The following is a 14,763-nucleotide window of genomic DNA, read 5'->3' on the forward strand; positions in this document are numbered from 1 at the left end:
TTGAACATGAAGAAAAGCTCATCTCTAACTGACAAATTTCTAAGCTTGTTCTCTACTATTCCCCTGTAATAACTGTTTGGGGCCAAATTTAACTAAGAGGATCTGAATTTGTCAGAATAGCTTATCTCCATGCTGTGTGGCTAGAAGGTCTTTTTATCTGACAAACTACCTTGTCTTATTGGAGAAATCTGAATTCTTTTGATACTCATTTTTAATAAGGGTAGGTCCTGTAGAGTGTAATAGAAACATGCTAACTATAAGGGACAGGGAGAGAAAATGACATTTGCAAAATACTTAGCTTAAAATTTTAGAGAAACATAGTAGGCTTTCTTTCAATTATTTTTACTAAATTTCCCAGATTCTATAAAGTCATCAGCTGTTCACTTGCTATGGCTCCCTTTTTCACTCTTATAATTGGGTCATTCCAAACTACATAACTGTTTTGACAGAAGTGTCACTTCTAAGTTTGATTTAATGCCAGTTATTTAGGATTGGCTGTCTCTGTTGAAAGTCACAAGTTATCTTATCTATGAATGAATTTTAGTGGAAGTTTAACTTAATGTTGGTTCCCAGCCTAAACAAGGATAGGCTTATAATGTTATTTGATTTTTTTTTTTTTAATCAAATACTTTTGCTTATTCTGCAGAATCCAGTGGAACCGAACTGGATTCAGTGTTTCTAAGGACTGCAATTGATTTCCTTCTGGAATAAGAACTCTGATATAATTGTCTGTTAATCTTAACTTTGTTTTCCTGTTGGGCAGTCATTTAAGTTCTGACACTGTATTGGTCTTTCTTCTACAGTTGGTCTTTTTTCTTAATTCTTTGAATTAACTTTATACATTTATAAGAAAATTTTGATGTTTGTCTTGTGTTTTATAACTAGTGACTTTTCTGTGTGGAGTGAACAATTGGTCTGTAGAGTTAATTATGGCAAAATTGAAATTGTTTGCCAACATGTATGGAAATGTATTTCTTATAACAACCTTTTTTTAGCGCAGGTATCGGCAAAATGGGTAGATTATTGTGGTGTAATTTAGAAGTTGTGCTTCAGAATATCCTAGTTTCTGTAATCTTTTTTTAAAAAACAAACTAACAAACAACACTTCAAATTCTGCATCTGTCTTATATTTTTTTCTTTCTGTATGGCGTGATTTAAAGGTCAACACTGCTCTCTTAATGTAGGTTATGAGTGCTGCATGTGTACTTTTCAGAGCAGTAGTGTGAGGAAGCTTGCAGTGGAATGGCAGGACGGCCTCATCCTTATGACAGTAACTCCAGTGATCCAGAGAATTGGGATCGGAAATTGCATAATAGACCTCGTAAACTTTGTAAACATTCAAGGTAGGTGCTATGTACAATCTATTGCATCTCAAAACTACAATAAAAATCCATTCTAAAGACTACTGTATCTGGTTGTGGCAAGTCCTGTCATAAATTTGATACTTCTTGTTAAAAGGAATGCTCGTTAATTGGTTTAAAAGATATTTTCTAACCTTATGTATTAGCCTTCTTAATCTGTGCTTGCATTTGTTTTACAGTGGGTGGGTTTGGGGTGTTTTGTTGTTGTTGGCTGTTTTTTTTTTCTGTGAATGCCTTTTGTGTATATGAAAGTACCAGTTGAGTGTCTGAATATTTTTGGAGTGGTTACCAGGGATTACGTCTGTTAATCGCTCTTTAGTCACTTGGCCTTTTCTGTTAAATAGTGTACCTAAAATATGTGCAACTTGTTCCTTGCATGCAAGTATCGCTCTCTAGGGCCCTTTCTTTGTAAGGCTATGTGTCAGATGTTGCTTTCCCTTTGCTTCCCCCACTGTGAGAATGTTTTCTAAATGCTTGATTTGAAGGCATTAAGAAATTAACTAGTGTGTTTTCAGCAAACAGTATGCAAAATATGATCTAAGCAAAGCAGTTAGTTATCCACCAAATGTATGTGAGGAAGCATGTTGCTGGAAGTACGCATCATAAGCATCAAAATAAGTATGTATTTTTCAAGTACTGTGGTCCTTTATAAAGGCTAAATATAACTAAAAATATTCCTGTTAGCTAGCTAAAATTGTGAGTGATTTATGTTTGCTCACCTGTAAGATAGAAAGAGAACCAAGCAGCACATTCAACAACAGCTTCTAAATTCAGATGTCTTTATTGTGTGGATTCAGCTAAACTGGACTCAAGTATTGCCCAAAGTGCTCCATGTTGTGGGTTTTTTCCTGTCATTAAAACTTGAATCATTGTGAGACATCTAAGAATGCATGAAAAAAGAATGTGCTGAGACTCAAAAGGCTTGCAGGGACACCCATGTAATTATAGGCTTATTTGTGATGTTACCTTTACATTTGAATAAGTGGTATGGTTAACAGAATTGATGAGGGAGCTACTACTGCTGATCAGTATAGTCTTATGGAATATAACTTTGTACAGTCAGTCTTGATATCAAGATGACTGTCTTCTAAGTGGTCTTCTTTAGGGTCTTTGTGATGCAGCATCAGTAAATGAACAATATAGAAGTAATAGGGCAGAGTGTGTGAGCTGAGGACTGTTCACTGTCAGGGCACAAAGTGTAATTGTGAATGGGCGATTCATTGCTGAGTCTAGTTCGAGTGGTTCGTACCTGATCCTGTGCTGCCTCCCATGATTGGTGATCTGGAAGCAAATCTAGAGTTGATATTGATGCTGATGACTCATGATGGAGTGTTAAATAATGAAAAGGGCTCATTAAGAAAGTGTGATCTGAGTAGCTTATAAATTGGGTGCAAGCAACAGTGCATTTTTAATATGAATAAATGTGAAGTTGTATATTTTGGAATAAAGGCTGTTCTTGTAGACTGCATAAACTCTATTGTTGTTAGTATTGGCACTGTAAAGACCTCTCTGTCCCAATGGGCAGCCAGTTGAACATAAGCCTGCAGTAAAACATATGATCAAAAGGACTAATGCAGCTATTGGATGCATGGTGAAATTATTGGAACCCTAGTATCAGCGGTTCAGTTTCAGTATCAGGGAACAATTTTGATTTGGAAGGATTCTGAAAATATGTGAGAGTTCTTAAATATCTTGTGAGGTATGAAAAATTCAAAGGTTAAGCGATGACTTGATCAGCCTGTAAAGATCTATGCGGGAAACAGCAGTATGATGATCTTTAGTCAGTAGGCAAATTTGCAACAAAATGTAATAGCTGGAAGCTGAAACTAAATAAATCTCATCTAGAAAATCACTGCACATGTCTTACCATATAAGGTTTGTGGTGCATTATCTATTTTGGGGAAATATTTAAATAGAAAGCTGTGTGGCTTTCTGAAAAAGGTTATTTCCTTTGGATAGGAGTTAAGTTGAGAAAGTCTATAGCTTGTGCCTTTCAGAAAGACAGGCTATGGTTGATTGCTTCAGAAGACATGAATTAATGGTTCACACATGAGAAGATATGAAATATATTCCTTTGGAATAAGGCATGTATAAACTAAGTTAGATGAATTTCTAGCAAAACACAATCCATGTTTCCAAAATAATGCATTTTATGGAGGTATGTTAGGGGAATAGTACTCAAACTAACATCTGGGGGGGCGGGGGGGGTTGTTGTATGTTCCCCTCCCACACCACCTCCCCAGATGATGTAGACACATTTTTTGAAAGCTTTGTGAATGAGAATCCAGTTAATAGTTTGAGGTCATAATAGAGTAATGAATAAATTAAGGACTAAACTAAATAATTCAGTTTGGGATGGCTGAATATAGGTATATTAATATTGCTTCTGACTTAATTGATGCTTTTTCTCAAGAGAAGTGAAAGTCTGTGTGAAAACTGCAGGGTTAGAAAAATGCTTTGGGAAACAAATTTTAAAGGTAGAACTTGAACAGAACTGCTTTGTCTTAAGGTTTGAGTATTGCAGTCTTATTTGTCCTGCACTTTCAAAATATGCGTTAGAGAAAATAGGTTTGCAAAATGTAGTAGTGAAATCAGTACTTTATAATCCATGTCAACAAGGGAGTAAAATTTAAGATTGCTGGTTGGTTTGTCACTTCTTGATGCTCTGGAGTGCTTAATCCAACAGCGTTAACATTCTTAATATAGTTTATGGAGTTTGCTAGACTCACAGAAAGCACGATCTAGGACTGTGAGCCATCCAGCTGTGTGCAAGGTTTCTGTGGCAGCAAGGACGGCTATGGAACGCAGTTCCCTTCAATGCATTGCTGTGTTAAGGACTTGTGGCAAACCCATCTGAGGTATTTGTATGAAACAGTTATATGGGTTAGTGTTAAATCTATTTTTCTAGTTTTGAGGGTATCAGCCCCAATTTTCGAAACTTCTGGCAGGTTGTACTATTGTTTTCTCTCCTCTCTTTTCTTCAGTGTTCTGAAATGGGCAACGTAACAGAGCTCTGAATAAACAGAAGGGAGAGTTGCAGAAAATGAGGACCAAAAACATAATCCAAATGATCCCCTCTATGAATCTAAAGAGCCAGACAGGATGAAATTGTGTAATCTTAAAGCTAACTGTAACTAATGATACAAACAGGACTGTTTGTCAAAGCTATTATGGAAGTCATTGAGATGCTTTTTATTTAAGTAGCCGATTAAGACAGAAGACAACTTTTGGGAATCAAACGTTGACTAGATGGTGACCAAGGTTCAAGGAAATAGTCTCTGAATTAATGTTTTCTTTAGTAAGTATTGCTGTTATGTATTTTCTGTTTAATTTTTCATTGCTTATTAGCTTCTCTATAGTGCTGTAGTTTTTGTTTGTTGTTGTTGGAGACTTTCATTCTAATCCTGTTGCACTAAGTGCTTTCTCTGAAGTTGTAGTGGAGAATTTTTTTGGCTTAAACTTGCCTCTTTCTTATAATTTGTCCTGAATTTCTCCATGTCTGTTCTAGAGTCACATTTAATAGCTCCTTGTTTGTTCATTCTGTTTGGCTGATGTTAGATTGAAAATCCTTTCTGCCCTACTGCATTAATGAACAAAATGCATCTGTGCCTTGATTCTGTTTTCATGACTTTTGAGTCTTTGAAAATCTTGAACCTCTTTGAAAATTTTCCCGTAGATGACAAGTTACTGTGCAGATGTTGAAGATTAAGACTTTTTTCCTAATATTGCATGCTGAGAGGATGCATTTATGGGTCATGAACTGAAGTTCTGCTTGCCTCAGTGTTTTTAAGCACATGAAGCATCCCTGCAAGCACTCCTTTCCTTATCCCTATAATGACAGCAAAATGCATAACCTGTTTTCCAATGCAGGAAGAATTTTTTTTTCTCCTCTTGTAAATGGGGTTTCTGCAGTTGAATATTTTAGAGTGGGGCAGGCCTACACAATATGTGACACTAAAGCCATTAGGCCTGTTTTCACCATGGGCTTAAGTCACAGCTTGTGAAAAAGCTGCCATGCATCTTCTACTTTATGGTAACTGCAAACATACCTGCTCTCAATTGCAACCTGGTACTGATAAATCAAGATCTCTTTATCTAGCTTTTTATTTGCACCATCATATAAACACCTCAGAAGAAGCTGAGTTGGACCGGGAGGAGATGTTCGTGGAATCTAGAAAAATGGGCTGCACTCAAAGTTGTGATTTTCAAAAATTGGTCTACTAACCTTTTGTAAGGTACCTAAGGTAGAGTGGTCTTAAACAGCTTTTTCTTCTTCTTCTTGAAATTTCTTACTTCTGAGCAGGCAGCTCGCAAACACTGCTGAAAAGGAAAACTTGGTGGCCTTCTGTGCAGAAAGTCTGGCTAAATTCTCTTGAACTTTTCCAGCACGCAAATGATGCTCTCTAAATACCTTTCGATGTTAATTTTAGTGGACTTCAAAGTCATGCAGAGCTTGTTCAGACCCTCATTTTTAATTAAGTCACTAAGCACTTAAGAGATGAAACTCATGCTCAGATACATCCCTAGAACTTTTAAGGACAGCTGTCCTCTGCAATTGTTGTCTGGTCCTTTCTGCTCTGAGAGTAGAAACTATAATGGCTAGATTCAGGTTCAGGAAGTGTTTAGACTCGATTCTTTTGAATTTGAACGTCTGAAGCTGATTTTTTTTTTTTTTTTTAATAGTTGGAGGGACTTTCCAAGGAAGAATTTTTTTTCTGTCGCTTTGAATTTCTTGAACTTTGATTGGGTAATGTCACCATTTGAAAATGGAAGAGGAATTGCTGGTGTATAAATAAAGACAACCAGTATCCTTGTATGGAGATCATGTAGTTGCGTAGTTTGACGGAAGGGATAGAGTTTGAATGTAAATCTGCCTAAAGGTTAACTCTTTGCTACTTGAAAAATACCTTTGGCAACTGAAGACTCACGGGATTTTTTGTTTGTTTGTTTCCTTCCTGAAATGGAACAGAATTACTAAGAAATGTATTACAACTGAGAGGACCTGCTGAAATGCAGAATTATGGGGTTAAGAATTTCAGAGCTTCAGAGCAGAATTTCATCAAAACTGCCAGGCTGAGCGGAGGGAAAGTCCTGTAGTACTCTCTGGTTTAATCAGAGGGGAAGAATACTTTCCAAGGACCTTTTTACTGAAGATTCTGTGGCCCAAGTAAAGCCAGGCTGCTGGACTGTGCCTTTTAGAAGATCTTGATGGATGCGTGTCTTAGCCTGACAGGTAGCTGGGGGGGAATTTGGAGCTATGCTATCCAAGGCACATGCTTTCTGCCTGAAACTGGGGCAAAGGAGAACAAAGCGTGCTAATTCTGCTATGGAGAAAAGACTCTGCATAGGGAATCCGTGCTGAAAGAACCTGGCTACAGTTGTACTTTTTCTTGCTGCTATTTGACTCTTCTATTAAAAAAATGTTTGAGTCAGACAGCTTTTCTATCATACTTTTTGTAGGGTGGCTTTCATGGCTTATCTTGGAGGGAATAAAAGGCATATAAAGATTGTGATGGTTATTCTACCAGGGGGTGGAGGGAGGGTTGCATGAGCCCCCACAAAACCCTAGAAGAGGAGGAAATTGGCTGGCTCAGATAACTGAAATTGTGTGAGCAGAAGTTCCCCTTCAGTGCCTAAAGAACTGACTTCTCGGTCTGCGATGCTGGTGCTCTCCTGCCTTTTTAAGCAGGAGTCGCTTTCTTTTCTTGATGACTTCTTTATAACAGCAGGCCTTTTCTGGACAACCTCCCCTTATTCCTTCAGCTTTCATTGTATTTTCATTCTACTGTTTCTCATATCTTGATTTTTATTTATTATGATTCCTAATCTGCTTTTCAACTATTCCTCCAATGCATTGTGACTTCTTTAAACAGCCTACAGACGTTCTAAAAACAATCGTTTAAAAATGCTGTAGCGTAATACTTACTTATCCTTCTCCAAAGGGGAAGAATACCCTTAGAGGAGTTTATCCTCATGTAAACAGTAATTTGCTGTGTTGCTTTTACTCTATTTGTGCTCAGCAGGCTTGAGGTGTTATCAAGCATTTGACGGCCTATTGGTGTGAAGGCGTGGTGTGTCAGGAGTTGGTGAACTACATTTAGATTGTCACAGCGTAGTACATTTTTCCTCTAAAGCTGTGCATGCTTTTGTCCAGTGTAGGCTTGCTGGAAAAGGGATGTTTCTAGTCCAAAAATGGAGGCTGTGCTGTCTTGTTCTCGAAAGGCTATTGCTGTACCCGCTTATGAACTTAGCGAGAGGGGAATTCATATTAAATATCCATTCCAGGAGACTTTACAGTAACAGATGAACTGTCCCCTGAAACGTGCGTGGATTTGAATGTCTATAAAAGCAAAGGAGTTGTGTGACAAGGGACAGTTAGCAGTACCCTTTTCAGATGTAGCGTTTGTGTGCTGAAACGCGACGAGCTGGCAGGACTAGAAATAGCTCCGCAGATGGTGGCTGGCGGCGTGGGGAGCAGCCCTCCTCTGGCGCGCTCCTCGCCCTGCCTGTCAGTCGCGGTACCCAATGGCTGCCCGCAGAGGGGGAATGGCGAGGACGGAGTCGGAGTGGGCTCGCGGGAGGCTGCGAGGTCGGACGTCAGGATTGCACTACGCATGGCTGAGTCGGTGACTGAGAGAAAATGAATTGAACTGGTATCTAGAGGGGTTTGCGTCTTTGAGCACCTAATGGACTGTATAGCTACAATCCTCTTATCCTTGAGGGGGAAGATGATAGAGGAAAAAGTAAGGCTGGCTGCTGGTGCAGTGAACTACTGATGAGATGATGGAGATATCAAATATGCTGAACTTAAGTAATGCCAGAGGATGCTGATCTGGCTTCCAAAGCTGCCTTCTTGGAAGGAACAGAATTCCTTTGTGCTCTGATTTCAAAATTATTTCCATGCTTTTGTGTTTCTTCCGTGATAGAGACAAGAGGAAGGTGCGTACCTGTTAACAGGAATAATCTGTGGACAGTATTTAGGAGGAGAATGAGTAACAGGAGAAGTGCTGTCCTTTGTGTGTCCTGGTCAATTGAAATGTCTGCTGACAAAGAGCAGGCTTCAGGGGGAGGAGAGGGGCATAAGCGCTGTCATTGTGTTCAGTCACAGTAGCGTGAGCAGAAGGGTGTTTTTTGTTTTTTGTTTTTGTTTTTTTAAAAGCCTCACAGAAACGTTGCTGTAACTTCGTGTATATCTTTAAGGTTCTATATCCCTTTTATGCAAGTCTTGATTATGTGAATGCAAGTGTCCTCGGAAAGGATTGGATCTAAGTTTGTATGTTGAGAGGAGTTAGTTAATAAAAGTTTAGAAGGTAAGGGGGGAAAAATGAATGAAAGTCTGGGTTAATATTTCATTGCTGTGTCCCTTGCATTTAGCTAAGTTTTTATGGTGTTTTTTTTCCTGGCAATAAGTGTATTTGTTTACTACCATAATTCTGTGTGGATAAGAGGCTGTTTTATAAAACAAGTATGTTTATTGGCAGTGTTAAGTAAGATGCACGTGAACTTTATGTATTGGGATACATGACAATTGTTTTGGTGGTAGAATTAATTCAGTTTAATGACTTCTTTTAATCATTAGTAATATATTCAGAGTTGTCATATGTTGTTATGTGTAAAGACAAAGGGAAACTCAACAGATGACTCGAAAGCATCATTAAATTGCTTTTACAGTGGTGTTTTTTTTTTTTTTTTTTTAAAAAAAAAGCTCTTGCCTTACTGCAGAAATACAAAGCATACCAGTATGACAAGCCTGCCATTTTGATGGTACTGTCTTCCTCCTTTACTCTGTATTAAGCAGTTTTGCTTAAATAGAGCTTTGAGCTTATTTGGTTTTGTTTGTGTGACAGCTGCTTTTAAAGAAAATGCCTCTTTTCTCCTTTTGCAAAAGCAGAGCTTCCTTCAGCAGCAATTGAGGAAGAGAATAAATTCTATCACTTACTGACCCTGAAGTTCTTGCATGGGTGCAGCGATAGTGTCCCAGTGTTCCTCTGGAGTCGGGAAAGAACAATATATTGAATTTATGGAGATTGTCTAAATATACCAGTATATATATTTTTTTCCTATGGGAAAGTAGAATACAAAGCAAGACACTCTCCTCTATAAACTTTTGTGGGTTAGCTAGTCTGCTTTTTTTGGCCAGCTTTAGTGAGTGAGGACGTGAACGTGTGGATTTATAATTTTTTTCTTTTTTTTTTTTTTTTTGCTCTTTTACTGTTGTAAATTAAACACAATGTTAAGCGCCCAGGAGAAGAATTTTGCTCAATATGCTGCTTTTGTGTCTCAGTCGTTGCCCATACCTTCCCCAGTGCAAGTCGTAGCTGTTAGTCATCAACTGGGGAATTAATTCAAAGTTTCAAATTGCAAATGCTTCTTTTTAGAGTGAGTTAGAGATCGGAAACTATAGTGACTGTCTTGGAGGCTTAAAGTGATGTGATGTGCCGAGAGCATCATTGATTGCTGTAGGCTGAAGTTACAGATTAATGTAGTGTGACAGCCAGCTGCTGTGGAAGACTAGTGGCTTCCTGGCGCTTCTAACTATCAGTGGTTTGCTGCTCTTTGAAAACCACTGCTGTTTTATCTGGTCTGCCTAACGCTTTTGTGAGCCCTAGCGCTTCCTGACCGTTCCCCTGTTTTGGCAAGTCGGGCTGCTGTGCTTTTCTTGAGCACTTTGTCCTCCATGTAGGTGAGCTGCGTTGACACGACTGCAGAACTCCCCGGTGGAGGCCGGGTTGCCCTATCCACATCATTTTGGATCACTTTGTAGTTAAGTCCCATTTTGGACAAAAGTTAAGCCTCGATGAACAAAATGCACTACAAAGTCTTTGTTAGTAACTTAAGAAATCATTAATTTACAACTGTGTTACAGGAGAAGGAGTGAATATTTTGGTAATACTTATTAATGAGTGAAATTAAATGACTCATAACAAGGCTTAGATTAGTGGCCTAAAGCAAAGGGTTTCTGCGTTTTCTGCAACCCTCCCCGCCCCCCTCCCCAAGCTTTGTTAGGAGGGGAAAAAAAAAAAAGATACTACTAACAAGTTCCTCTACCAAAAAACCAAATTCATTTCGGAGTTCTGATGTCTTAATGTTCTCTGAACGCTTGCAACTTTTTCTAAAGACTCTTTACAGTAAAATCCAAGTCATAGCTGCTCTTTCGTATGTAATATTGGCTGCAAGTGTAGGGTTGAGGCTCCTTTTCAGACTAGCTTATACAGTAGCTCAGTAACACAGTTTTCAAGGTCAAATCTTGCAGGATAGAGCCAGTAAATGTTTCTTCAGACCTGCTAGATGCCACCCCTCTTTTTATATGTTCTCTTTGTTCAGGTTTAAACTTTTCTCAGTTTTAGTTGTCTTATTGTAAAACGAAGTTACATTTCGGTAGTAGCATTTCATCTGAGTCCATATGCTGCAGAACAAATGGAACTGCACATTTTGTCACGTATATATCCAATGGTTCAAAGAAATGCACTTACTTTTTTTGTGCGTTGTGATTCAACGATGATGAGACTTAAGACTGACATTTTAAATGGCTGTAATTAAAATGAGTGAAGATTTGTGATTCAGATGGTGCTGTCTCAAGCCAGACTGCTTGAAATCTCAGATATCTTGCATTTTGTGTATTGTTCTTCTGGCTAACGGATAATGTGCCTATCTTGCAGTTAGCATTAATGAAGGTACAACGTAGAACAAATGAATGGTGTCTCCGGTTCCAATTTGAACAACTCTTTCAAATTATTTACTAACTTAGCTTCAGAAACAAATTTGTTTTTAATATTTAAAGTTCCTGTCCTCCTCCACCTGGAGGTCTCTGCCTCCTTAGCAATGCTGCATGCTGAATTACTAGTTCATACGACCCCGCGCCAAGGGTCTGGCTGCGGCCGGCCAGAGAAGGAAAGGCACTCTGCGTGCGCCTTTGTCCTCTTGCCCCCTGCCTTGGTTGCTCCTTGTACCTACTGAGGCAAAAGTAGCCTGGTTCCGGTGGTGGGAAAAAGTAGCTGGAACATTAAGAGCTAAACACGCCTGGCATCTCTTCTGAAATGACTAAGGAGGAAGGCGGCTGCCAGCTGAGTCAGTGCGACTTCCCGTAGCACCTGTTTTTCTCTACTCTATGAAGAGATTATTAACCAGGGCTCACCCTCCTTCAGTGCGAGCTCTGAATCACTGCTTAGAAGGTAATGTGGCTTTAGATAGTTTTCTGGTATTAAGAGTTGCATTTTAATTGCCGCCTTCTCTGTTAAAGGGTAATTCATATCTGCTCTGCCAAAATACGTGATATGCTTGCAAATCCTTACAGAGATGCCGTTTCATCTTTTTAGTACGTTTTCTTTATTTGAAGAAAACAGAGTGCCTTGGTCATGGAGAAGTAGGAAATCATAATTTTGATACTATGAAATAGGTCATCTGCAAAACTGTGGTTTCCCACTGCATGGTTAAAAATATTGTCTGGAGGTAGGATCAAAATGCTTCATTGGCAAAGGCCCACTTATGTGGTTTTATTAGGGTTTGCTGAGATAATTTGTCTCCAGACTGCCCTGTATGTGTTTGAGTACTCATTTTTAGCTCTCCTTGTGGGATGGTTATACCATGATGGGCAAATCTAAAACAGTTAAGGGCAGATGAGATATGAAATTTTAGGTTTGTGACTGTCTTTTATTAAGTTTAGCTGTTAGTATCATCTAGCTGATGATACTGGATGATGTACAGATGATAGATGATGACTATCATCTATAAGCAGGGTTCAAACTTTGGTTGCAAGTCAGGTTTTAATCATAGGCTGCAAACCCTCACTTCCTCTAGTTTGTGGGCACATTTTGTACCTGTTAAAATGGTTATCTTCTGTATGCATTAGTATATGTGTAAGAAAAGGTCAAAGGTTTTTCTGAATTGTTGATGTTCATGAAAGGGATGTTTGAGGATCTCAACCTGTCAAATTTTTGCAAGTTTCATTTTCATAATATAGAACATCTCTTTATAATAGAGAAGTAAAACAAGTAAGGAGACATGTTAACCATGCTGAAATGTTACATATCTTTTATACATTCAAAATAGCACTGGATGTCTTGTGGAGTATGCTATTGCCTTTTAATGAGACTGGTTTAATTCTTGGACTGTACATCTGAGTGTTTCCAGTCATGGGCAAGGCTTGCAGTTGTCTTACCTTATTCAATAGACCTCTGGCTGACTTCGCATCTAGAAGATGCATGTCTTATTGCAGCATGTTTTCAGCTTGGCAGGAAACAGTATTGCAGTAGATTCTCTCTGCACCAAACTTCAGCTTTATCAGTTATGAGCATCTTCCCTTGCTCAAATGGGGTGGGGAGAAACTTGCATCCCTTAGCTGAGGGGTATATTTCTTATTCTTTGCATGCCTAAACCCATTTTGTGCCAATTTTAGCACAATATAAACTGTATCATAAGGTCTATAATAGCCTGTTTCGTTCTAATTTAAACTCTTCCTCTTGTTTCAGTCACTGATGCCTGAAGCTGAAACAGTGAAGCTAAAACATGTCATATTAGATAGAATAGCCTTGATTTTTTTTTTTTTTTGTTCTTCTTCTTTCAAGCCAAGTAAAAAGAGGACATTCTGTGCAACTTGCTTGTGCAGTTCATGCTCCTAAAATTTGCTGTGCTGTTCCTAGCTAGGCCATTATTCTTACCTCTTTGTGCCCTTGAATCATATAGCATTCCTAGCAGACGCATTTCAGGTCTCTTGGGTAAGCTGTTGGATTCACGAGCTGTAAGCAAGTGGGTCATTGTGGCCCTCTTTCTTGGTCACAAACAACTGGGAAATAATGATCCTTCTGTACCTGTCGGATCTCGGATCTCGTAGGTGTCCCCACTTCTATCTCAGTAATCCAGTACTTGGGGTTTTTAGAAAGTTCTTTAGTTAAACTTTTACCATGTAAATGAGGAGTGTTGTCATGCCTGTGCTCAAAAGGCAAGTAGCAAAGGACCTGATGTAGGAATTCAGTGGGAATGCAAGGAGACAGATGTGTCTATGCTGTCCTCATGTATCTGTTTTGAACAGTGTAAATTAAAAACGTAAGTATTTTTGCTCAAATTCGTTACTATAGCTTTTGAAGTTGATATTTAATTTTTAGTTTCTGAAAGTGCTGGACCTTGTACTAAGATGTCTTGTTGGTAGGTTTAATCATTAATTGCAAAATAAAATCAGTATCTTTAATTTAAGAAAAATAATATGACTTAGTCTAAAAAAGTCTAAAACTGTTGCATTAAATTTTGCTGATTTAGAACAAATGTCCAGCTTGTTACCAGCAGTGCTGTAGGTCTTTGCTTAGCTGATACATTTGCTCTCTGCGTTGTGATCTCTTACTATTGGCTCTTCCAAGAGGAACTGGAAATTAAGGAAAAGAATGCCCGGCTACAGACTCTTGACTGATGTGTCTTGATGCATTAACTAGCTTACGGCTGACCTCCTTTTTAAAGGGCAAGTTGCAATAAAAACCAAATGAGTATGGAAGTCTATACTCTGAGAAAGGTTTTCCAAAAGAGGTTTTATTGGAAAAAATGACCCCTACCTTTTAATTTCTTGTTTTGATTAGAACACTTTGTCACATTAAGAGTCAAAGTAAAATGCCCAGTTGTATTTGGCTTACTGGTTCTGGAAGGGATTTCTGTGAATTCAGGTTCATAGGCAGGTTGATTAAGCAATGTTTCTGTAGATCACACAGAAATAAACAGGTATTTCTTGCTATCTATCTATTTAATGTTCCAAATCATTGTTTGTGTTTGTTAATATAAACATAAATAAAGACAGTAGAGGTGGATAATGTTCATCTTTAAACCATGTATGTGGAGCATAAATTGTAAATGCCTTTAAAATTTAAATGTACAATGCTTATGAAACCTTGAAATGCTGAATGCTTCTCTTATTTCTCTTTTTAGTACCTCATCTCGTATTGCTAAAGGACTAGACTGTACAAAAATGAGCCTTCATGGTGCTAGTGGTGGACATGAAAGATCAAGGGACAGACGCAGATCAAGTGACAGATCTCGTGACTCATCCCATGAAAGAGCAGAATCTCAGCTCACTCCATGCATCAGGAATGTTACTTCGCCAACAAGACAGTATCACTCTGGTGTGTTCAGAGTCCATAGCCTTTCAGCATTAAAAACTTAATTACTATTTTGTTAAAAGAATAAGCATTCTTTCTGTTGATGGTACAGCATACAGACTTCTAACATGTGCCCTCTGACCTGGGAGTAACCTTTTTTGCCAGGTCTTTTTTCTTTTTCAGTCTGCAGCCTGTATTCTTATGCGATGTTCTTATTTAGTTCAAATCACAATCAATTCTGAGAACAGAATTGACTAAATACTTCCCCTTACTTGATAGCATTTATGTATATAGAAATATGGATCTAGAAAAACCTCCCTCCTGTC

The 14,763-nt window shown here is 38.4% G+C and overlaps 1 protein-coding gene across 6 annotated transcripts in view; it reads left to right on the forward strand.

Moving 5' to 3' along the window:
• The window catches only part of BTBD10 (BTB domain containing 10), a 29,050-nt gene that overhangs the window by 6,165 nt on the left and 8,122 nt on the right, over window positions 1-14,763 (forward strand). Inside the window, exons 2-3 of one of the 6 annotated variants that reach the window (XM_064512973.1) lie at window positions 1,185-1,343; window positions 14,268-14,461. In XM_064512973.1, the coding sequence (XP_064369043.1) occupies window positions 1,243-1,343; window positions 14,268-14,461 (295 nt within the window). In that variant the 5' untranslated portion in view covers window positions 1,185-1,242. Of the gene's footprint in view, window positions 1-1,184; window positions 1,344-8,006; window positions 8,301-13,315; window positions 13,404-14,267; window positions 14,462-14,763 lie in introns of those variants that run through there. The other 5 variants (XM_064512974.1, XM_064512975.1, XM_026104408.2 and 2 more) reach the window with 5 other exon arrangements.

The sequence above is a fragment of the Dromaius novaehollandiae genome, chromosome 5, assembly GCF_036370855.1.
Source record: "Dromaius novaehollandiae isolate bDroNov1 chromosome 5, bDroNov1.hap1, whole genome shotgun sequence".
NCBI lineage: Eukaryota > Metazoa > Chordata > Aves > Casuariiformes > Dromaiidae > Dromaius > Dromaius novaehollandiae.